The sequence below is a fragment of the Mesoplodon mirus genome (genome assembly GCF_964341445.2).
Source record: "Mesoplodon mirus genome assembly, chromosome: 2".
NCBI lineage: Eukaryota > Metazoa > Chordata > Mammalia > Artiodactyla > Ziphiidae > Mesoplodon > Mesoplodon mirus.
In genome coordinates this window covers 29,036,876-29,063,362 of record NC_138977.1, presented here as the reverse complement: position 1 = coordinate 29,063,362, position 26,487 = coordinate 29,036,876, and the positions used below count along the sequence as shown (strand labels likewise).

Below are 26,487 nucleotides of genomic sequence, written 5' to 3'. Positions count from 1 at the left end.
CACCCCAAAACACACCAGCAGACGTGGACCTGCCCACCAGAAAGACAAGATCCAGCCTTAACCACCAGAACACAGGCACCGGTCCCCTCCAACAGGAAGCCTACACAACCCACTGAACCAACCTTAGCCACTGGGGGCAGACACCCAAAACAACGGACACTATGAACCTGCAGCCTGTGAAAAGGAGACCCCAAACACAGTAAGTTAAGCAAATGAGAAGACAGAGAAACACACAGCAGATGAAGGAGCAAGGTAAAAACCCACCAGACCAAACAAATGAGGGGGAAATAGACAGTCTACCTGGAAAAGAAATCACAGTAATGATAGTAAAGATGATCCAAAATCTTGGAAATAGAAAGGAGAATATACAAGAAACGTTTCACAAGGACCTAGAAAAACTAAAGAGCAATCAAACAACGATGAACAACACAATAAATGAAATCTAAAATTCTCTAGAAGGAATCAACAGCAGAATAACTGAGGCAGAAGCATGGATAAGTGACCTGGAAGATAAAATAGTGGAAATAACTACCACAGGGCACAATAAAGAAAAAAGAATGAAAAGAATTGAGGACCGTCTCAGAGACCTCTGGGACAACATTAAATGCACCAACATTCGAATTATAGGGGTCCCAGAAGAAGAAGAGAAAAAGAAAAGGACTGAGAAAATATTTGGAGAGATTATAGTTGAAAATTTCCCTAATATGTGAAGGAAATAGTCAATCAAGTCCAGGAAGCACACAGAGTCCCATACAGGATAAAACCAAGGACAAACATGCCAAGACACATATTTATCAAACTATCAAAAATTAAATACAAAGAAAAAATACTGAAAGCAGCAAGGGAAAAACAACAAATAACATAAAAGGGAATCCCCATAAAGTTAACAGCTGACCTTGCAGCAGAAACTCTGGGAGCCAGAAGGGAGTGGCAGGACATATTTAAAGTGATGAAAGGGAAGATGCTACAACCAAGATTACTCTACCCAGCAAGGATCTCATTCAGATTCAATGGAGAAATTAAAACCTTTACAGACAAGCAAAAGCTAACAGAATTCACACCACCAAAACAGCTTTACACCAAATGATAAAGGAACTTCTCTAGGCAGGAAACACAAGAGAAGGAAAAGACCTGCCAAAACAAACCCAGAACAATTGAGAAAACGCTAATAGGAACACACATATCAATAATTACCTTAATTGTAAATGGATTAAATGCTCCAACCAAAAGACATAGACTGGCTGAATAGATACAAAAACAAGACCTGTATATATGCTGTCTACAAGAGACCCACTTCAGACCTAGGGACACATACAGACTGAAAGTGAGGGGATGGAAAAAGGTATTCCATGCAAATGGAAATCAAAAGAAAGCCTGAGTAGCAATTCTCATATCAGATAACGTAGCCTTTAAAATTAAAACTATTACAGGGCTTCCCTGGTGGCACAGCGGTTGAGAGTCTGCCTGCCAATGCAGGGGACACAGGTTCGTGCCCCAGTCCGGGAAGATCCCACGTGCCGTGGAGCAGCTAGGCCCGTGAGCCATGGCCGCTGAGCCTGTGCGTCCAGAGCCTGTGCTCCGCAACGGGAGAGGCCACAATGGTGAGAGGCCCAAGTACCGCAAAAAATAAATAAATAAATAAATAAAATAAAATAAAAATTAAAACTATTACAAGAGACAAGGAACTACAAAATGATCAAGGGATCAATCCAAGAAGAAGATATAATTGTGAATATTTATGCACCCAACATAGGAGCACCTCAATACATAGGCAAATGCTAATAGCCATAAAAGGAGAAATCGACAGTAACACAATCATAGTAGGGAAATTTAACTCCCCACTTTCACCAATGGACAGATCATGCAAAATGAAAATAAATAAGGAAATACAAGCTTTAAATGATACATTAAACAAGATGGACTTGTTTGATATTTACAGGACAATGCATCCAAAAATAACAGAATACACTTTCTTCTCAAGTGCTTATGGAACATTCTCCAGGATAGATCATATCTTAGGTCACAAATCAAGCATTGGTAAATTTAAGAAAATTGAAATCGTATCAAGTATCTTTCCAACAACAACGCTATGAGACTAGATATCAATTACAGGTTAAAAACTGTAAAAAATACAAATACATGGAGGTTAAACAACGCACTAATAAATAACCAAGAGATAACTGAAGAAATCAAAGAGGAAATAAAAAATACCTAGAAACAAATGACAATGAAAACATGACAACCCAAAACCTATGGGATTCAGCAAAAGCAGTTCTAGGAGGGAAGTTTATAGCAATATACTCCTACCTCAAGAAACAAGAAAAATCTCACACAAACAACCTAACCTTACAGCTAAAGCAATTGGAGAAAGAAGAACAAAAAACCCCGAAAGCTAGAAGGAAGGAAATCATAAAGATCACATCAGAAATAAATGAAAAAGAAATGAAGGAAACAATAGCAAAGATCAATAAAACTAAAAGCTGGTTCTCTGAGAAGATAAACAAAATTGATAAACCATTAGCCAGACTCATAAAGAAAAAAAGGGAGAAGACTCAAATCAATAGAATTAGAAATGAAAAAGGAGAAGTAACAACTGACACTGCAGAAATACAAAGGATCATGAGAGATGACTACCAGCAACTATATATGCCAATAAAATGGACAACCTGGAAGAAACGGACAAATTCTTAGAAAAGCACAACCTTCTGAGACTGAACCAGCAAGAAATAGAAAATATAAACAGACCAATCACAAGCACTGAAATTGAGATTGTGGTTAAAATCTTCCAACAAACAAAAGCCCAGGACCAGATGGCTTCACAGGCAAATTCTATCAAACATTTAGGGAAGAGCTAACAGCTGTACTTCTCAAACTCTTCCAAAACAGAGCAGAGGGAGGAATACTCCCAGACTCATTCTATGAGGCCACCATCACCCTGATACCAAACCAGACAAAGATGTCACAAAGAAAGAAAACTACTGACCAATATCACTGATGAATATAGAGGCAAAAATCCTCAACAAAATACTAGCAAACAGAATCCAGCAGCACATGAAAAGGATCACACACCACGATCAAGTGGGGTTTATCCCAGGAATGCAGGACTCTTCAATATATGCAAATCAATCAATGTGATACACCATATTAACAAATTGAAGGATAAAAACCATATGATCATCTCAATAGATGCAGAAAAAGATTCTGACAAAATTCAACACCCATTTATGATAAAAACCCTCCAGAAAGTAGGCACAGAGGGAACTTGCCTCAACATAATAAAGGCCATATATGACAAACCCACAGCCAACATTGTTCTCAATGGTGAAGATCTGAAATAATTTCCTCTAAGATCAGGAGCAAGACAAGGTTACCCACTCTCACCACTATTATTCAACATAGTTTTGGAAGTTTTAGCCACAGCAATCAGAGAAGAAAAAGAAACAAAAGGAATCCAAATTGGAAAAGAAGAAGTAAAGCTGTCACTGTTTGCAGATGACATGATACTAGACATAGAGAATCCTAAAGATGCTACCAGAAAACTACTAGAGCTAATCAATGAATTTGGTAAAGTAGCAGGATACAAAATTAATGCACAGAAATCTCTTGCAGTCCTATACACTAATGATGAAGAATCTGAAAGAGAAATTAAGGAAACACTCCCATTTACCATTGCAACCAAAGGAATAAAATACCTAGGAATAAACCTACCTAAGGAGACAAAAGACGTATATGCAGAAAACTATAAGACACTGATGAAAGAAATTAAAGATGACTCAAACAGATGGAGAGAGATACCATTTTCTTGTATTGGAAGAATCAACATTGTGAAAATGACTCTACTACCCAAAGCAATCTACAGATTCAATGCAATCCCTATGAAACCACCAATGGCATTTTTTACAGAACTAGAACAGAAAACTTCACAAATTGGATGGAAACACAAAAGACCCCGAATAGCCAAAGCAAACTTGAGAAAGAAAAACAGAGCTGTAGGAATTAGCGTCCCTGACTTCAGACTATACTACAAAGCTACAGTAATGAAGACGGTATGGTACTGGCACAAAAACAGAAATATAGATCAATGGAACAGGATAGAAAGACCAGAGATAAACCCACACACATATGGTCACCTTATTTTTGATAAAGGAGGCAAGAATATACAATGGAGAAAAGACAGCCTCTTCGATAAGTGGTGCTGGGAAAACTGGACAGCTACATGTAAAAGAATGAAATTAGAGCACTTCCTAACACCAGACACAAAACTAAACTTCAAATGGATTAAAGACCTAAATGTAAGGGCAGACACTATAAAACTCTTAGAGGAAAACACAGGCAGAACACTCTATGACATAAATCACAGCAAGATCTTTTTAGTCCCACCTCCTAGAGAATTGGAAATAAAAACAAAAATAAACAAATGGGGCCTAATGAAACTTATAAGTTTTGCATAGCAAAGGAAAACATAAACAAGACAAAAGGACAACCCTCAGAATAGGAGAAAATATTTTCAAATGAAGAAGCTGAAAAATGATTAATCTCTCAAATTAATAAGCAGCCCATGCAGCTCAATATCAAAAAAACAAACAACCCATCCAAAAATGGGCAGAAGACCTAAATAGACATTTCTCCAAAGAAGACATACAGATTGCCAAGAAGCACATGAAAATCTACTCAGCATCACTAATTATTAGAGAAATGCAAATCAAAACTACAATGAGGTATCACCTCACACCGGTCAGAATGGCCATCATCAAAAAATCTACAAACAATAAATGCTGGAGAGGATGTGGAGAAAAGGGAACCCTCTTGCACTGTTGGTGGGAATGTAAATTGATATAGCCACTATGGAGAACAGTATGGATGTTCCTTAAAAAACTAAAAATAGAACTACCATATGACCCAGCAATCCCAGTACTGGGCACATACCCTGAGAAAACCATAATTCAAAAAGAGTTACGTACCACAATGTTCATTGCAGCTCTATTTACAATAGCCAGGACATGGAAGCAAGCTAAGTGTCCATCGACAGATGAATGAATAAAGAAGATGTGGCACATATATACAATGGAATATTACTCAGCCATAAAAAGAAACGAAATTGGGTTATTTGTAGTGAGGTGGATGGACCTAGAGACTGTCATACAGAGTGAAGTAAGTCAGAAAGATAAAAACAAACACCATATGCTAACACGTATATATGGAATCTAAAAAAAAAAAAAAAAAAGGTTCTAATGCACCTAAGGGCAGGACAGGAAAAAAGACACAGACATAGAGAATGACCTGAGGACACAGGGAGGGGAGGGTAAGCTGGAATGAAGTGAGAGAATAGCATTGACATATATACACTCCCAAATGTAAAACAGATAGCTAGTGGGAAGCAGCCGCATAACACAGGGAGTTCCGCTCGGTGCTTTGTGACCACCTAGAGGGGTGGGATAGGGAGGGTGGGAGGGAGGTACAAGAGGGAGGGGATATGGGGATATATATATATGTATAGCTGATTCACTTTGTTATAAAGCAGAAACTAACACACCATTGTAAAGCAACCATACTCCAATAAAGATGTTTTTTAAAAAAAAAGGAGAGAGGGTGTTTTTCTTTTTTTTTTCCATATTGCCAAACAGATATAAGTTCATTAGAGAAGGTTTATAGTTCAAGATAACTGTAATCCTGAACACATATTGCTTTTAAATTAGAAGCAGATAAACTTGTTCTAATCGCTACTCCTTCTCACTCAGTATTTTGCACTTTGCTATGATTGGGCATTTAACAATCATGGAAATTATCAAAGAAAAGATAAATGTAGCACAGTATAAACAGCTTTGTAATATGTAGATATTGACTTTTACCTCTGAAGGAGCTTCGTACTTCTATGTACCTTTGCCTGAAGCTTTCTGAGGCTGGAAAATTCCTGCTTGATTCAAATCTAAAGTAGATTTTTTTATAAGCAGATTTTTTATAAGTCTTAAAGTAAGACGTTTTTATAAGCAGAAAAAATTCTGCTTTTTTTCCTTTTTTCCTTTCTAAATGTACTACTTGTTACATCATTTGCCTACAGAATACATATTCTTTCCAAAAATCAGAGTTACTTGGTTAGCCAAATGAGAAGGTAATGAATCAACCCGCTTGGTTTTGGTCATGTAAGATAATTTAACAGTCAAGACAATCAGTATTATTGATGACACTGTCATTTCATTCCTGGAAAGATTATCTCCTAATTCAGAACAATTAGAAAAAAGCCTGCATGTCTTAAAAGATAGAAAAAAAAAGATATAAATTGCCGTTTCTGCTAGCCTTTCAAGTTTTTTTCTTATATGTTTCATGTGTGTGTGTGGGGGGGTGTGTGTGTATATATATCTCTCTCTAAGTGCCTTCATTTATTGTTTTTGTTCATTCAAAATACAAATTACTGAGCTAAATGCTGAAATTCTATGTGAAATCACACCAAACATTTATAACATTAAAATGTGGTGTCATCAACGTTTATCTTTTTGAGAACCTTTACTCTGTGAAATAAAGTAGCATCATGTATATCTGAAGTTTTGCCGAGGACTGCAATGAATTCAATTATTCACTTGGAGGAAAGGAATTAGTTTTAAACATTGTATTAGACTAGCAACGCACCTATTTGCAACACACATCCATTTTTCTCATTTTTGATCACATAAATGAAGAGAGGGCCACTTCACCTTTTGCAGCCTGCCTGCTCTAAGTAGAGAGAAAGCAAGAATTGAAAGTGAGACCTTGTGACTCTGTGTCGAGTCACCCCGAGTAACTCATCTCTGGAGGGTCACCAGCAATGTTCATGCCTGTATTTCCTACCAACTCAGCCATTATTAAAATGAACAGGAGAAAGGTTGTTATTAATTCCTACAAGACTCAGCAAAACAAAGGCAAAGGCATAAGGAAGACAATAAATTCGTGAACTTCCTTAAGAGTCTGTTACCTCTTGGAAATGAATGCTTCTCTTTAGGTCACTTCGGATAAACTTTCTCACCTGAATGATGAAGACGGTGAACAGCTTATCTTTTACTCATGGAATGGACGTTGACAAAGAATGTCAGTTTCTTTCTTTTTTTTTTTTTACAGAAAAACTAATGGAAGTAATAGACTATGTAACAAAAGTAAAAAAAAAAAATCTACTACTGACTGAATATAAATCTAGGGCTAACAAATAGAAAATAGAAGGACACAGGCTATTAACTATTACAAAGAACGCTTTCACAATTAGAGGCTCTGGAAGGAAAGAGGCTCCCAGGAAATGATATGTCCAAGGAAGAGATAATGTAACCAAGCAGGAGCCTATGTGGGCTTCTGGGGATGGACCCCTCCACCATATCCTCTGCTGTAGCTCCTCTTTGAAATACTTGGATACCAGTATCTGATGCACATTTCCTGAGTTGTTTTACAGATGCTAAAGCCACCACCAAATGGAAGAAATTAATTACTTGACGACCATGAGCACGTAGCCCCCAGACCTACTGGCACTGAAGACTGATGATGTTGACCCCTGTGACACCACCCTGGTACCTCACTGTCAACCAATCAGAGAATTGCACATGAGCTGATCACATACCCTGTGACCCACTCCCTCACCTGGACTTTAAGAATGCTTTGCTGAAACACACTGAGGAGTTTGGGTTTTGAGCACTGGCTGCCCCGGACTCCTTGCTTGGCATCTGCAATAAACGCTGCACTTTCCTTCATCACAACCCGGTGTCAGTGGATTGGCTTTACTGAGTGCAGGAGAGCAGACCCAAGTTTGGTTCGGTAACAATAGATAATAAGAGTGCTGATATTCAAGGATCCTCAGAGAGCAAACTGGAAAGCGACCTGGATGGTCCATGAATCTATGAACCCAGTCTTCCCAATGACCATCATAATTGCCTAAAAGGGGAAGGTAAAGAGAAGTATGCTTTTTCCTCTAAATACATATTTAGAGAGAAAAACTACTCAGTGAAATGTTATTTTGCTTTAAAAATCTTGATTTGTAAAGCATATTTGTCTTAGTTTTTACATTTCAAAATGTAAATGTGAAGTGTGTCCCTGGGGACACATAGGAATAAATACATGAAACTGTGCTAAGTGTGAAACCTGGCTGTTTCATGATGTCACTCCTTTAGGTCCCTGTTCAATTGCCCTCCTTTGGTCATATCTGCATTTAAACGATGAGCTGCTGAGGGAAACTGCACTTCCTGCAGCTGTGGCCCCATAAACTCAGTTATGAGCCTCAGCAGCGCTTTCAATGTGCTTTTCTCCCTTGTTATTCTTAGCACTGCCAGACTTAGAAAAAATACACAGGATGCCCAGTAAAATTTGAATGTCAGATAAACAACGAATACTTTTTACTGTATGAATGTGCCCCAGTGACAAACTATTTGTTGTTTATCTGAAATTCAAATTTCCCTGGATGTTTGACCCTGCAAAACTCCCTCATTCTACAAGGTCATAAAAAGAAAATTTTATAATCTGTAGATCTGCATTTGTTCACATCTACCGTTTCCTTGTTCTCTTCTATTGGAAAGAAAGACATACCTATTTTCCTCACCACAGTGATCCTTCTATTTTGGGCTCTGGGTCCCATCCTTTTTCTACCTTCCCTGTGGGACCTCAATAAATAAGCAATCCTCCCAGTTTCCTGCATCTTCAACTTCTTTGAGCCCAAGGGTTCTCTATATAAAAAGCACAAACAGGCCCCCCAATTCCTCTCTCCCTCCACCTGGTCTATTCTCTCTTTCCTTCACACACTCCAGGGTTTCCACCTGCTCCTTCTCCTTTCCCAGGGCCATTAAATGTTGCTGTTCCATGGGGTTCTCTGTGCCCTCATCCTCTCAGTTTGCAGTTTTCTATGGGAGATCTCGCCAGTCACCACCTATTGGCTCAAGATTTCCTAGTCTTCATCTAAAGTTGCAATGCCACTTCTGATCTCTAGACCTATATATGTCTCTTTGATATCTCTCTTTGGATGTTTGTTTTGTGCCTCAAACTATCAATGTCTAAAACTGAACTCCTCTCCTTTTCTGCTTCTCAGTGTGTTCTCTCCACAGTCAATGGCACTAGAATCTACCCAGTTTTCTAAATCAGAAACTTGAGATCAGATCTATAGGTACTTAATCATCAAGTCCTGTTTGATTTACTTTCAAAATACTTTAAAAAATCCATCTACTTCTTTTTATTCTCATGGCCACCATCACCTCTTTCCTGAGACACCGCGCTGGCTTTCTAACCGGGTTCATTCAGCTACCTTCTTGCCCTTCCTATCTATTTTCCAAAAGTAGCTTGAGTGTTCTTCCAAAACACAAAAGTGACAGTGTCGTTCTTTTACTTAAAAGTCTACGGAAACTTCCCCTTGTCATTGGAACACAGTCCAAACTCCTAACTGTGGCTGATAAAGACCCCGTGGTTGGCTCCCACCCCCTCCTCCTGCTTCCCTGAGGGGCTACAGGGAAATCCTTCTCTCCCGAATCACTCATCTCTGCGTGCTCACTTGTATCTCTTCTCTTTGCTTCTCCTTTGAATTGTTCCTTAATTATTAGTTCCACAGGGAAACCTGCTTTGTTCTACTAGGTCAGTATGTTCCTTTAGCTTTGTTTATTCATGGATTTTTTTTTTTTTACATTTGCCTGTTTGATTATTTGTCTTACCACCTGGAATATAAGTTCATTAGGGATGAGACCATTACTGCATTTTCCACTGTATTTCCAGCTTCTAGGACTTAGCTGTGGTACAGAGTAAATTCCCAAGAAATAGTTGCTCAATGTGTGAATGAATAAGTGGGCACACAGATACGATGACAGGGATAAGAAAAAGGTCCATTTTAAGCACAATTTTCTTAGGAGCTCAGGCCTATGATTCAAAAATAATCTAAATCAATTAAAAAACCCCAGTGTTTCGTCAAAAAGCATGATTCTGTTGCTTTTGAAAGGCAGTCTTCTGCTACGAACACTTGGAGTTTTAGAAATTTTCTGTCTCTACTTTCCCATACCCAGATCAAAATTATTGCAACAATTAAACAAGTCAACATATAGACTATTTTTATCATTTTCTCATCCAATTTGCCTCAAAATTTTTTCTTAATGAAGGTGAAGGCTAGAGAAAAATAACATAAAGTATACCTTGAAGTTCACCATCCAACCCAAGACAGATCTAAAACATTACTAGGAATTATTATTTACTTCTGGGCTCTTCCTGTTTTAATGAAACCATTGAAAGAATTCAATATTCCCTCTGTCACCCAATTCCCATTATAGTACCCATGTTTTTTGCAAGTCTCCTCTCTTAGGTTTCACTGATTACAAAGCCATTCCAAAAGTTCTGTGTGAGCCATTGCTAAATTCCCAAGTTATTCTGAGTATTGCGTAGGGCACAGAATAGGTGTGAGACATGAGTCCTACCTTCAAGGAGCTTGTTGTGTAGAGAAAAGGGAACCAACACACTTGAAACCACTTTAAAAATGACTGAATACTAAAGACATGATGTTGAGAATAAAGGTTATGGGAATTGTAAGAAGGAAGATGTCACCATGGACCAGAATACTTTGGAAAAGCTTCATGGAAGAGGATAAAAATGAGAAAGCATATCTAAATATGGGCGTTTGGAGAGGAAGAGAAAGACATTTAGGAAGGAAAGAACTGCATTTGATGGTGGTTGAACACTACTTTTTTTTTAATTGAAGTATAGTTGATTTACAGTGTGTTAATTTCTGCTGTACAGCAAAGTAATTCAGTTATACATACATACATATATATATATATATATATATATATATATATATACACACACACAGATATACATTCTTTTTTATATTCTTTTCCATTATGGTTTATCCCAGAGCATTGAATATAGTTCACTGTGCTGTATAGTAGGACCTTGTACTCTATTTTTTTTTTTTCCCCGCTCATAATTCTTTTCCCACTTCTTCTGGTACTAGTGCTGTTCTTTTTGGTGTTGACGTGTTCTTTCCCCAATTCGTAAGGTTTTGAAGGGGCTGCCCATAGCCACATTTTAAATCCAACCTTCCCACCCAAGGACTAGGTCCAAGCATAATGACCCATGCCCTGGTGACAGTGATTAGCCCATGGATGTGACCTAAGGCAGGTGAATTCTATTCCTTCTCTGGGATTTCATGTAACTGCTTGAAGAGAACATTTCCCTTTTCTGTTAAGCCACTGCTGGTAAAATGTAAGCCTGCCACTATCTCTGTCCACAATGTTTCTTCCCTCTGCTGTACAGAGGAAGCTTGTCTGCAGTCAGAGAAAATAAGAACCACACAGAGAAGGAGAGAGAGTGAGAGAACCACATTGCTTGACTCTCTGGAGGCCCCGAGGGCATCTGTGTACCCAGATTTTCTATTTCTGTGGCTAAGACATCAAGCTCATTTGAACTGGTTTCAGCCAACCTTAACCTGAGAGACAAGTCCTGACCAAAACGGGGGGTAAACGGTGGATGTGGAGAGAGAACAGATGTGTAGAGTAAAGTCACAAGGGGATGGTGGTAACGGGAAAGAAGACCCAAATCAAAGCAGTATCTAGAGGAAGTGACAGAACTTGGTTGGGACCGGATATACCTAATGAGAAGAAAACATTGTCAAAACTGGAAATTCAGGGGATCTGTGAACTCACTGACAGAAGTGGGGATAGACGGGATGAGGAAGTGTGTTTGAAGGGAAACAACAGTCAAACCATGACAGCTGAGTTGCTGGTAAAGTTGGGACTTTGTCAGCCTACGGTTTTAGCTTGATGACCTGTCCCACGCTGGTATGACAGCATGAAATACAGGAAGTGATCTGATTTGGTGCTTTTTGTGTCAGCACTTGGCAGAGGATGACAGAAAACTCTAATTATGCTTCCCAAACTCAGCCTTTCCCACAGAAAGCCCAGGGAGCATCTGTAGCATCGAACAGTGGTTCTCAAAATGTGATCCCTATGAGCCTGCGCGTCCGGAGCCTGTGCTCCGCAACGGGAGAGACCACAACAGTGAGAGGCCCGCATACCGCAAAAGAAAAAAAAAAAAAAAAACAAAACACGTGGTCCCTGGATCAGCTGCATCTGTATCACTTGGGAATGTTTTAGAAACGCAAAGTCATGGGCCCAACCCCAGAGGAAGGGCATCAGAATCTCCGGGGGTGGGGACAGTGGTCTGCCTTTTACAGGCCCCATAGCTGATACTGATATCCACTAGCTGCTCGTGAAGAAGATTCTTTACATGGGACTCCACTGCAGGAGAGGTAATCCACCACTTACTGCTATGATTTCACATAGGAAGAATGACTCCCTTCAAAAAATTTATTTTCCCTGAATCTATTCAATCAAAAACTGTATGTTGAGTCTGTGCTATCTACCAGGCACTGTTCCAGGCGCTTTGGACGCTGCAGGGAGCAAACCTGATACCGTCAATCACAAAAATACATAGATGTTGGCAATTAAAAATCATGCTATGGTAACTGAATCACAGTGCTGTCCACCTGAAACTAACACAACATTGAAAATCAACTATATTCCAATAAAATGAAATAAAAATGATGTTATGGAAGTGAAGGGGACCTGCGTGTCGGTTAGGGAATCACAAAAGTTTCCCTAAAGAAATGACATTTAAATCAAGAAAGAATGACCAGGAGTTAGCTTGGTGAAGGGCACAGCAGGTAATGTGAAGGCATCCCAGGCCCTGAAAGGGACAGGCCTGGCTCTTTCAGAGACCTGAAGACAGGCCGGCATGAGTAGGTCATTGTGGATGATGCTGTTGAAGCTGGGCAGGCAGGTCAGATGGATCATGCAGGGCCTTGTAAATCCTATGAAAGATTCTGAACTTGCCACTGACGGCAACTAAGAGACTACGGACAAGTTTCATGCATGAGCTAACGTGATTTTTTTTATGTAAAGTTTCTATAAAAAAAAAAAGGCAAAGCCTTTCCTACTCCACAAGTGTGGGTGTGATAGCACGAAGATTTAAGTTCCCTCTAAGTTATAGGAAGGTAATAGAGAAACTTGCTCTGCGCAAGGCTTTGATGAGGGTCAAGAGTGGGTACAACGTCCCTGTGGGACTAAATGCCAGGAAGAAAAAAGGAAGAAGGGCTTAGGAGCTGCTTCTGCTTTGTGGTGGTAGCTGAGACTCCTCCTGCCTGTCCATGTCAAGCGGCAGGAGTGTGAGTTCATCTTCGTCCTATGCAGGGGACCCTGGTGCTTGGGCTGGGTCCATACAGAGGCTTTTTTCCTACATATGATCTCATATAGAGACTTCATTCACTTTCCAGGCATCTCAGTTACCTCCCTGAGAATGATACCCAAATCTATATGTTCTCCGTGACCTTGAGATTTTCATTTTTAATATCTTGATGAGATTACCCTGTGCTCATACACCACGTTAATGACCATTGCAAACATGCAGCTGTTTAGTGTTGGTCTGTGTATATAGTTCACTACTGCTTGAAAAATCACACAGACCCAGCCTTGACTGCCCTCCTGCATTTCAGTGACGTGACTCACGTTATCTGCTCAACAGCCGACCCTGGGACGTCACCGTCACCACAAATAGCCTGCCTGCAATTAAACTCATCATGTCTTTCCCTAGCCAACTGGCCTCTGACCTCTTCTGCCTCTGTCAGTAACATCGGCTTTTACTACCTCCCAGCTTCCAAGGTCTGGAGTCTTTCTTGACTTCTTTGTCTTCTGCCCTCACTGACTGCAAGCACTAAGATTGCTCCTGATGGCCTGGCGGGCGGGGGCGGGGGGGGGGATCCTGCTCACCTGGGGGGATGCAAATGCCTGCATGCCATTTGTTCCTCCCTTTCATTCCCCTTTACCATCCTCATCCTACTCACCCCGAAGTAGAGAAACAGCAGAAAGGCTGCCTCAACCACATCACCACTCCTCCTCCTCCATCTAGGTCCCTTCCCAGTACATCATTGGCGTCACTGTGACTACTCTTACGAGTTGTTCTTCATCAAGCTTATTTGATTTAGCAAAGGCTGTTCTACATTATTTTTTTACAGTGGAATCTTCTTTTTTTTCCTTAAAGGAATGTTATATAGAACCCCAACCCTCTGGTTAAAGATGCGCTAACGGGAGCACAATTGCCTTGATCTGTCCTCGGCAGCCCCTTTGGCACCCAGAGGCTCAGCAAGGCAGTTTGAAAACAGGGATGCACGGAACAGAGTTAAGCTCCTTGGAAGGACATGCATGTTTTCTTCACAATGTCTTTTTAAAAAATATTCTAGTTATCCATCTATGCAAACCTTCTAACCTAGTCACACAGTTCACAAAGAGTTCCCGGGTGCACAGTGGCATTCCCTAGTCCCCGCCTGGGCCCTTGCCTTGAGGGCCTGGATGCAGGCTGTGCATCTCTGCCAGGCTAACTTCTCCTTTTCTCAGCCCCAATCCCACCTCTCAAGGGGTTCCTGGATTATGTCAGCTCTCAGCAATTTTTCTTTCTTCAAATTCCTGTAGTATTCCTCTTCTTAAATTTACCCTGTGCGATCTTGAACATTCATCTTTTCGGGTATACATTTGATTTCTTCCACTAGAAAATAGGCCACTTAAGGGAAGAATCAAGTCTTTCTGTCACTTTATCCTCAGCTCCCAGTATAATATACGGCTCATAGGATTTGCTTAGTGGGTATATTTTGACGATAACCCATGGTAGGAAATGATAACTATAGGTCCATCGATCTCACTTTCATTAATAGAAGTCTATGTTAAATATCCTGTCTTTGAAAATGTTCCTCCAGAGAAGTGCTTTTAACTTCAGAGAGCCGGCCACTATGACTTTAACTACAAGCATTACATTTTTCTCCAACTACCGTTAAGCCTACAACTAGTTTTTCTGACTCTCTTTCATTAAATTACTATGGAAGTAGATTTGGAGAATGACCACAGATGTTTGTGATTGGGGAGTTCTTCATCTAGACTAGAAATAGTGTTTTAGTCCATCCCCAGACATTTTAGCAAAGTCACACTTAAATCATAGTCAAAAGATTACAAGAGGGCTTCCCTGGTGGCACAGTGGTTGACAGTCTGCCTGCCGATGCAGGGGACATGGGTTCGTGCCCCAGTCCGGGAAGATCCCACATGCCGCGGAGCAGCTGGGCCCGCGAGCCATGGCCACTGAGCCTGTGCTCTGCAATGGGAGAGGCCACAGCAGTGAGAGGTCCGCATACCACACACACACAAAAAAATTACAAGAAACTTACTCGTATTAGTATCTAAGTGAAATGGTGTCACTTCTGTTTTAAACCACTTAGCGTGTTTTACAGGGCCCTCTCCACCCCTCTAGCCTCAGCTCCACCACCTGTCCCTCCCTCACCCCCACCCCCCACCCCGCCAGCAGCATTCGGCTCTCAGTTCCCTGGAACCCTACTGGCCTGCTGCCTGGACGGCTTTCCCTGCTCTTTCCTTGATCAATTCCTGTTATGCTTGAGCCTCAGTCAGCTTGTCACTTCCTTAAGAGAGTCCTTCTCTGATCTCCCAGCATAGGTAAACCTTCCTCATTATACGCTCCTACATTCCTTATGACAATTGTAACTAACTGTGAAAGAGCTTTCGTGTCTGTTATTCCCATCAGATTGTAAGCTCTAGATGTCAGAGACCCTACAAATCTTATGCACTGTAATAGTTTCAGCGCCTGATGGATTATAATAAACACCTGAGTGAATAAATGAACGAACATTTTATGAATGACTATTTCACAAAACTTTCAGAGGAACAAACCATTACAATATTATTTCCATCCAGAGCTTAATTCTCCTTCTCGTCCTGCCCTGAATGAACATAGGAAGTGTTCTCTGGGTCACGTGATTCACACGAAACATACATGTTTTATAAAGTAACTTCAACTTTCATAAAAATAAGCCCCCCAAACCAAGCATTACGCAACAAAAACATCACTTGCTCCCAAACAGAATCCAAGCAGCTTAAATGATTAGGTATAATAGGAAAATCCAAAATATTTGTTTTGTTCAACATTGTCTTATTTGTGCATACTAGCCTGGATAGTCACATTATTCTTTTAAATTTAAGTTATTTTGAAAATTGTATCCAGTCGGGTAAAAAGTGCAAACAAGCAGTCTCATAGCTATGAATTGTCTACACATTGAAACCTTTTAGTACACAATTATCGCCAAAGTTAACGTGGTCTCCTTCCCCGAAGGCCCCAGCAACCCCGCAGATACCTCTGTGACTTGCTTCTGTGCCCTTTCAGTCTCAAATTACCCTGCTGAGTCAGATAACTGGAGAACAAATCAGCACCAACTGCAGAGGAAATTTTTCTGATACAAAAATCTGACCTTAAACCCCCCAAGCCCTGAATATCCTCTGTCAGAGTGCTAACAGTTCACCAGATTTGCATTGAAGAGTCTAAAGTTTCATGCTCTCACTCATGTTTCCTCCACAATTCTTGTCTTACCGAGAGTAGGGACAGGACTCAATTGGTTTGTCAGTTTTTTTGGCCAGGATAAGTCATTATTCAGTTGAAAGAAGGGGAAGGGGAAAATCTAACTGTATTCTGGAACAGCATTCAAACCCATGGGTACTTGTGCATTGTTCTTTCCAGCCCTTTGCTTGTTTTATCACCCTGTATCCAATTGGACAAATAACAGTATGAATAAAGGTTATGTTCTGAGGGTAGGTGACACACACAACACACGTAATTCACAGCAGGAGGAGATATATTTGGATGTAATCAAGTCTTTCTCTGGACTGACTGACCTGCATGCTTTTAAATGATCAGACCCATCCTGGTAGGTGGCAGAAGGCTTCTGAAGGAATCCTGCATCCTCCACAGGCTTGCCACGTTCTTTGACTGCCAGCATTTCAGTGCTGGAATCTGTCTCTGAAAACATTCTCTTGACTGTTTCATTTTGCCCAGGCCTGTGCAAGAGCCCAGGATCCCTGTGGTGGTACCTGCCTCTGCTTTCCTCATGCTTCCTTGAGGGTCTCTTAATGTCAGAGGACTGTCTTGGCAGGGAAACACTGCATCCTTGGTATGTTGTGCCTTTTCCTCTGTGGAGGTTTAAAGAGTAGGTCTCACACTCGGTCAGCTCCGGGCGCTTTTTACCTTTGGATCCCAAATGTACTGGATGGATTTCATTAGGAGCGGGAGACTCATCCAAGCTTCCACTTGGTTTCTTATTTCTCCTTCTCCTAGACAGGCGGAACTTCGCTTGGGCTCTTCTTTTTGCGTGAATCCAGTGACTCTCATCGGCAGACGATGAATCTGAAGAATCTGTGTCAGTCTCACTGCATCGGTGGCTGGGGATTTGGAGGTGAAAATCCTTTCTTCTCCCTTTCACTTGTTCTTCTGTGTGCTCGTACCTCAGAGCAGCCCTCCTCCTCCTCCTAGGCCTCTGTTTTACTGATTTCTTACCGGACTCCTTCCTAGCAGGGCTCAGCACCACGACAGGGGTGCTTTGCTCAAATGAGCCTTCTGACATGTCATGTAAGATGGCAGATCTAGACAAAGCAGCAGGCGAAGGATGGAGAATGGGAATGGAGAGGAAAGCCATGGGAAAACAGAGAGAGAGAATGATGAAAATGATAGCACAGACCCAAAGTTGGTAAATACAGATCAAATGAGGGAAATGCACTAAGGGAGAAAAATGAGGCTGGTATAAATTATCCACGGACAATGTAAGGCAGAGGCAAGAGTCACACAGTCTCAGCAAACACGGCAAGAGTACAAAGCACTGGTCTAAAAACACACCAAACGGAATCATTCGCTGGGCACTTACCTGCAGATGTCCTGAGTGGATGGACAGACAGACAACCGTGACTGGCTCCTGGGAGCTGTCCCTGTGGTCGGGCTGCTTGCCTGGAGAAACAAGTTAGATAATTTGGCATCTTGGTTAAGGTAATACATGGTCGATATCTTGCTTTTTTTCCACATATTTAAAAAATTACAACAAATGTGGCTGCCGGTCATGTTGCTCGTAAGGCAGCTCACAGGATATAGGAAGTCGGAGGGCCGGTTTTGCAAAAGTAAAACTGATTTGAGGAACTTGGAACAGCTGAGATGCTGTACCACTTTGCTGTTTCTTCATTTGTGAGAGAGGAAGATGATTCCAGAAGTTCCTATTCTATTTACTGTAAACTTTTGAGGGGAATGGCTCAATTTGCCTTGGGAACGAATAGGCAACCCTTGAATAGCCTATGATAGAAAGGACACAATGTCTATTATGTGACAAGGAGGATAATAATCCAGGAAGCTTAAATAATCAAATAGCCCTTAGACTGCTAGATACTGCCTGGGGTTAACATTGCCACTTTAAGGCCCCATGAGATGATATATTTAAAAACACTTCATAATATTTAAAAGCCTGCAGTGATTATTATTATTTCATCATTGACACTAATAAAATCTATCCATTGCAACATTATTGAACCTTCATATCTTTTAACCTAAGATAAGAGAGCCTGAAATTATGCAGATTTTTGGCACAAATTTGAGTCCATTTCATGAAACTCCTACCTTTGAAGCACAACATTTTCTTCACTATTTTGACTTATTTAACTGTTGTATTTAGTAGACAATAATGACAAATCAAAAGCTAGACTGTATTGAGAATTTACTGTGCGTAAGGCACGGTGCTGTGGTTTATCTGCTATCCCTTTAATCCTTACAATAATCTCACAAAACAGAAATAGTAATAACTAACAGTTTTGAGGGAATATTATGTGCCAATCACTGTTCTAAGTAATTTTCATATGTTCATTCATTAATACTCACAAGAAGCACATATGGCACATACTAGAATTATTTCCATGTTACAGATGAGGAAACTGAGAAATTGGTGCTGCTCCTTGCTAGTAGGTAGTAGAGCAGGGCTTTGGGTTAGAAATCCTGCTCCTCTATCTGCTCTCATTCCCACCTAGAAAGGCACCCCTCTCCTTTACATAGAGGTAACTGAGGCAGTCCCAGGTCCAGATTTAGGCCATTCTGACTAAACAGATGAAGTTGCCACCAAGAAAGTAATAGTAAAGGTAGAAAGATTAACCCCAAATTTCAAAGTAGTTCTAAAAATCTCCATATTAAAGATATATACATAGAAATCAACTACAAGAAAAAACTGCAAAAAAATTTAAAAAATCACCTAGCCATGTGGAGGCTATACAATATGCTACTAAACAACCAAGGTATCACTGAAGAAATCAAAGAGGAAATAAAAAATACCTGGAGACAAATGAATATGGAAACACAATCATCCAAAATCTCTGGGACTCAGCAAAGCAGTCTAAAAGGAAAGTTTATAGCAATACAAGCCTACCTCAGGAAACAAGAAAAATCTCAAGTAAACAACTTATCCTTACACCTAAAGGAACTAGATAAAGAAGAATAAACAAAAGCCAAAGTTAGTAGAAGGAAAGATATAATAAAGATCAGAGCAGAAATAAACAAACTAGAGACAAAAAAGAAAAGAAAAAAAAGAAAAGATCAATGAAACTAACAGCTGGTTCTTTGGAAAGATAAGCATAACTGATAAACCTTTAGCCAGACTCATCAAGAAAAAAAGAGAGGGCCCAAATCAATAAAATCAGAAATGGAAAAGGTAAATTACAACCAACTCCACAAAAATACAGAAGAGCATAAGAGACTACTATGAACAACTATATGCCATTAAAATGGACAACCTAGAAGAAATGGGCAAATTCTTAGAAATGTACAATCTCCCAAGATTGAACCAGGAAGAAATAGATAATATGAATAGACCAATTACCAGTAATGAAATTGAATCCATAGTTAAAAAACTCCCAACAAACAAAAGTCGAAGAACAGATGGCTTCACAGGTGAATTCTACCAAACATTTAGAGAAGAGTTAATACCTATCCTTCTCAAACTATTCCAAAGAAATTGCAGGGGAGGGAACACTTCCAAACTCTTTCCATGAGGTCAGCCTCACCCCGATACCTAAACCAGACAAAGATATCACACAAAAAAGAAAATTCAGGCCAATATCACTGATGAGCACAGATGCAAAACTCCTCAGCAACCATGCTAGCAAACTGAATCCAACGGTACATTAACAGAATCATACACCATGATCAAGTGGGATTTGTCCCATGGATGCAAGGATTTTTCAATATCTGCAAATCAATCAATGTGATACACCACATTAACAAACTGAAGAATAAAAACCATATGATCATATCAATAGATGCAGAAAAGCTTCTGACAAAATTCAACATCCATTTATGACAAAAACTCTCTAGAAAATGGGCATAAATGGGAATATACCTCGACATAATGAAGGTCATATATGACAAACACATAGCTAACATCACACTCAATGGTGAAAAGCTGAAAGCATTTCCTCTAAGATCAGGAACAAGACAAGGATGTGCACTCTTGTTATGTTTATTTAACATAGTTTTGGAAGTCCTAGCTTCTGCAACCAGAGAAAAAAATAATAAAAGGAATCCAAATAGAAAAGAAAGAAGTAATACTGTCACTGTTTGCAGATGACATGATACCATACATAGAAAATCCTAAAGACAACACCAGAAAACTAATAGAGCTAATCAATGAATTCAGTAAAGTTTCAGGATACAAAATTAATATACAGAAATCTGTTGCATTTCTATATTAATAATGAACTATCAGAAGGAGAAATTAAGGAAACAATCCCATTTACCATCACCTCGAAAAGAATAAAAACTGGAATAAAACTACCTAGGAATAAAGCTACTTAAGGATGTAAAAGACCTGTACTTGGAAAACTATAAGACACTGATGAAAGAAACTGAGGATGACACAAACAGATGAAAGATATACCACGTTCATGTATTGGAAGAATTAATATTGTTAAGATGACCATACTACCCAAAGCAATCTACAGATTCAGTGAAACCCCTATCAACATACCAAGGGTATTTTTCACAGAACAGGAACAAATAACTTTAAAATGTGTGTGGAAACACAAAAGACCCCCTATAGCCAATAATATCTTCAGAAAGAAGAACAGAGCTGGAGGAATTAGGTTTCCTGACTTCAGACTATACTACAAAGCTACAGTAATCAAAACAGTATGGTACTGGTACAAAAACAGAAAAATAGATCAATGGAATAGAACAGAGAGTCCAGAAATAAACCCATGCACTTATGATCAATTAACCTATGACAAAAGAGTCAAGAATATACAGTGGAGAAAAGACAGTCTCTTCAATAAGTGGTACTGGGAAAACTGGACAGCTACATATAAAGAATGAAATTAGAACATTTCCTCACACCATATATATATATATATATATATATATATATATATATATATATAAAAAAGCACAAAAAACCCCAAAAAAACCCTCAAAATGGATTAAAGGCCCAAACGTAAGACATAAACCATAAAACTCCTAGAGGAAAACACAGACAGAACACTCTTTGACATAAATTTTAACAGTATTTTTTTTTGATGTGTCTCCTAAAGCAAAGGAAATAAAAGCAAAAATAAACAAATGGGACCTAATTAAACTTAAAAGCTTTTGCAGAGGAAAGGAAACCATAAGCAAACAAAAAGACAACCTTGAATGGGAGAAAATATTTGCAAATGATATGACAGATAAAGGGTTGATATGAAACATATAAACAGCTCATGCAACTCAACATCAAAAAACAAACAACCTGATTATAAAAATGGAAAGAGGACCTGAATAGACATTTTTCTAAAGAGGACATTCAGATGGCCAACAGACACATGAAAAGATGCTCAACATCACTAATCATCAGGGAAATGCAAATCAAAACCGCAATGGTATATCACCTCACACATAGCAAGACGACTATCATCAAAAAGAAAACAAAAGGCAAGTTTTGGAGAGGATGTAGAGAAAAGGGAACACTCCTACACATTGCAGCCACTGTGGAAAACTGTATGGAGGTTTCTCAAAACACTAAAAATAGAATTACCACACATGACAGAGCAATTTCACTCTTGGGCATACATCTGAAGAAAACAAAAACACTAATTCAAAAAGATACATGCACCCCAGTGTTCACAGCAGCATTATTTACAATTGCCAAGATATGGAAGCAACCTAAGTGTCCATCAATAGATGAATGGATAAATAAGATAATATTTAATGGAATATTAGTCACAAAAAAAGAAAATTTGCCATTTGCAAAAACATGGACGGACTTGGAGGGTATTATGCTAAATGAAATAAGTCAGACAGAGAAAGATAAATACTGTATGATATCACTTCTATGTAGAAACTGAAAAATAAAACTGACTGGTGAATATAACAAAAAAGAAACAGACTCAGATATAGAAAACAAACCAGTGGTTACCAGTGGGGAGAGAGAACAGGCGAGGGACAAGATAGGGGCAGGGAATTAACAGGTACAAACTACTATGTATAAAGTAAGTAAGCTACAAGGATATATTCCACAATGCAGGGAATACAGCCAATATTTTATAATAACTATAAATGGAGTGTAACTTTTAAAAATTGTGAATCACTATGTTGTACACCTGTAACTTACATAATATTGTACATCAAATATACTTCAATTTACAAAAAGCTAAAAAAAAAAAAAGAAAGAAAAAGGTAAATGCAGATGATTGTGGGATCCAGAGGAAAAGAAACTAATTCTAACTCAAAAGGTTAGGAAAACTTCAAGAGGAGGTACGGAAGGCTGAATAATACACCCCTTCACCCCAGCCAAGATGTCAACTTCTTAATCCCTGGGATTTGTGAATGTGTATCCTTACATGACAAAAGGGACTTTGCAGAGGTGATTAAGTTAAGGGCCTTGAGATGGGGAGATGGTCCTGCATTATCCAGGTGGGCCAGGTGTAATTAGGAAGATGCTTGTAAGAGGGAGGCAATAGAGTTAGGGTCAGAGAGAGAAGACGTAAAGATGGGAGCAGAGGTTGGAGAGAGGGGAGATGCTGTACTTCTGCATTTGAAGATAGAGGGAGGGGGCTCTGAGTGAAGGAATGCAGGCAGCCTCTAGAAGCTAGAAAAGGCTAGAAAATAAGCTCTCCCTAGAGGGTCCAGAAAAAATGCAGTCTTGCTGATATCTGGATTGTAGCCCGGTGAGACCCATGTTTGACTTCTGACCTCTAGAACTATAAGATGATACGTTTGTGTTGTTTTAAGACAAGTTTGTGGTAATTTGTTATAGCGGTCACAGGAAACTAATATAGGAGGTAACATTTTAGCTAAGCTTAAAAGGAAAGAAGGAGTTATTAAAGAAGAGATTAAAAATATTCTAGGCAGAGGAAGCAGTGTCCTGACAGGGAAGGATGGCATCCTCCATGCGTTCTAACAAACTGATCTACATCTGTGCACTGCTTTTTAAAAAAATTTATTTTACTGAAGTACAGTTGACTTATAATGTTGTGTTAATTTCTGCTGCACAGCAAAGTGATTCAGATATACATGTATATTCTTTTTTATGTTCTTTTCCATTATGATTTATTGCAGGGTATGGAATATAGTTCCCTGTGCTATATGGTAGGACCTTGTTGTTTATCCATCCTACATATAATAGTTTGCATCTGCTAATCCCAAACTCTGAATCCTTCCCTCCTTCAGCTCCCTCTCCCTTGTCAACCACAGGTCTGTTCTCTATATCTGAGTCTATTTCTGTTCCATAGATAAGTTCATTTGTGTCATATTTGAGATTCCAAATATATGTGATATTATACGGTATTTGTCTTTCTCTTTCTGACTTCACTTAGTATGATAATCTCTAGGTCCACCCATGTTGCTGCAAATGGCATTATTTCATTCTTTTTTAGGGCTGAGCAGTATTCCACTGTATATATGTACCACATCTTCTTGATCCAACCATCTGTCGATGGACATTTAGGTTGTTTCCATGTCTTGGCTACTGTGAATAGTGCTGCTATGAACATAGGGGTGCATGTATCTTTTTTGAATTAGCATTTTGCCTGGATATATGCCCAGGAGTGGGATTGCTGGATCATATAGTAACTCTGTTTTCAGACTTTGAGGAACTTCCATACTGTTTTCCCTAGTGGCTGCACCAATTTACATTCTTACCAACAGCGCAGGAGGATTCCCTTTTCTCCACACCCTCTCCAGCATTTGTTATTTGTAACATCTGCACCCTTCTGACTTTTAACTTTCTGAGTCTTTTCTGTCAACCCATGAACATTGTGTATTTTTAAAGCCTTTGAACATCATCTTTGGACACCAGTCCGTGTTCGATTATCTCCTTCAATATTTGTATTAAAACTCACTTATTTCAAGTTTTCTAATGTAGATCAACTTCATATCTACCCATCGAAAGCATAACCAGTTTTTGTAAAAATAGAAGCATTTCTGTACTCGAAACAGTGAGCAGTAAGTTTTGTTAGATTGTGTACTGTTTATTCCATGTACACCCATTGAGGTTCATAGGAAGCTGTGCATACAGCAGGCACTGAATAAAGGCCAAATGTGTGAAGTTTGCTCCTCATTCTGTTTTTAAAAAAGCAATGCACCGAATGCAAAACAGACAGCTAGTGGGCAGCAGCCGCATAGCCCAGGGAGATCAGCTCGGTGCTTTGTGACCACCTAGAGGGGTGGGATAGGGAGGGTGGGAGGGAGACGCAAGAGGGAGGAGGTATGGGGATATATGCATACATATCGCTGATTCACTTTGTTATACAGCAGAAACTAACACACCGTTGGTAAAGCAATTATACTCCAGTAAAGATGTTAAAAAAAAAAGCAATGCAGCCCCAAAATGACCTTCGATCACTGATGACGTGACTATGAATGTGAAACACAATATGATGAGCATCATAATGGGTATCCATGGTTACTTAATGGTGTATTAAAACCAATTCCAGGAAGTTGCACAGGCAAAGGTACTGCAATCGACATCATCATGATAAAACAAACTTTATAACCTCACGGGTCTGGGCAAATGCATGTTCTGCAATGGGAAGGTAATTTATCCATTAATAATAACACAGAACATTAAAAAACATGCAGCTTTCCTTTGGAGAGAGTTCTGGTCCACCATGACACTGAATCAAATAACATTTATACCTATAACCCTGAAGGATTTTGAAGGGAACTGAAACTGTTCCTTGAGGCCGCTCAAGAGTCTTCAAATAGCTCACATCCGGTGTTCGTCTGTACATATTGAGCAGGCAGTTGGGCTACTGCTGGAGCAGATGCTGCCAATGCCTCCCTGGACCTTTGCCCTACCCTGAGTTCACTTGCCTGTGGACTGGTCCCCACTTGATTTCTCTGCCTGGGTCTTTCCTGGTACCACGTGCACTTGCTGGGCTGCACACAGGCACAGCCTGGGAGTGTGGGATAAGTTAAACCCCTGGGGACAGTTCTTGGTTTGGAGTCAGTGGATAAGTGCCCTGGCTTATTCCATCTTCCCAGGGGCAGTTCTGAGAGGTGGCTACCAGAGTTTCTCAAAACTCAAAAGGTCTTGAGCTGGATCAAGCCCCATTTGTTCACAGCTCATCAACACACTCTTTATTGGCATTTCCCCTTTCTCTGTCTTACTTTTTTTATGCCTTGTGTGCTTCCCAGAAAAACTACCTGCACCTGACAAAGCACCTAAATTGACGGGAATCTATTTGACCAGCTGATGGATATGAAATTAATCTCAGCTTGTGTCACTTTTGATTCATTTGCTCAGCAAACATGAATAAAGATCTATCATGTAATCAACACAATGCTGAGTTCTGGGAATAAAGAAATGGATGGCATCCTGACAGGGCTTCTTGTTTAGTGGAGAAGAGGTGTAAGTGAACAGGCAATTTTAATACAGTCTAGGGTATCCTGATAGTATAGTAGTGGGAGTTCTGATGAAGGAAGGGCACCTAATGGAGGGTGGAGCAGAGATTTAAAGGAAGTGTCCCAGAGAAGAGAAAACCTCACCTCAAAAGTGTGGTGTGGGGGGCTTCCCTGGTGGCGCAGTGGTTGAGAGTCCGCTTGCCGATGCAGGGGACGCGGGTTCGGCCTCCGGTCCGGGACGATCCCACGTGACGCGGAGCGGCTGGACCCGTGAGCCATGGCTGCTGGGCCTGCGCGTCCAGAGCCTGTGCTCCGCAACGGGAGAGGCCACAACAGTGAGAGGCCCGCGTACCGCAAGAAAAACAAAACAAACAAACAAAGTGTGGTGTGGGGCTTCCCTGGAGGCACAGTGGTTGAGAGTCCGCCTGCCGATGCAGGGGACGTGGGTTCGTGCCCCGGTCCGGCAAGATCCCACATGCCGCGGAGGGGCTGGGCTCGTGAGCCATGGCCGCTGAGCCTGCGCGTCCAGAGCCTGCGCTCCGCAACGGGAGAGGCCACGGCAGTGAGAGGCCCGCGCACCGCAAAAAAAAAAAAAAAAAAAAAAAGTGTGGTGTGGGTCATGTGGGTGAGGACCGTCCAGACGGGGAGAAGGGTGTGTCAGAGCAGAGTGGGGAGACCATGGCTTGTTATGGGAACCACAGAGTTTAGTAATGGCCGGAGGGAAGGTGGTGAGGGAGATAGGAAGTGATACAAAGTCAGGAGAAAGAAGTAGATGGAGGTTTTATATGCCAC

The 26,487-nt window shown here is 40.2% G+C and overlaps 1 protein-coding gene across 4 annotated transcripts in view; it reads right to left on the bottom strand.

Moving 5' to 3' along the window:
* The window catches only part of MARCHF1 (membrane associated ring-CH-type finger 1), a gene marked incomplete at its 5' end in the record, with an annotated part of 448,487 nt that overhangs the window by 80,763 nt on the left and 341,237 nt on the right, over positions 1 to 26,487 (bottom strand). For 2 of the 4 annotated variants that reach the window (XM_082639863.1, XM_082639862.1), the window contains 2 exons: positions 16,698 to 17,441; positions 17,720 to 17,799. In XM_082639863.1, coding sequence (XP_082495989.1) covers positions 16,698 to 17,441; positions 17,720 to 17,799 — 824 coding nt within the window. The remainder of the gene's footprint in view (positions 1 to 16,697; positions 17,442 to 17,719; positions 17,800 to 26,487) is intronic. The other 2 variants (XM_082639864.1, XM_082639865.1) reach the window with 1 other exon arrangement.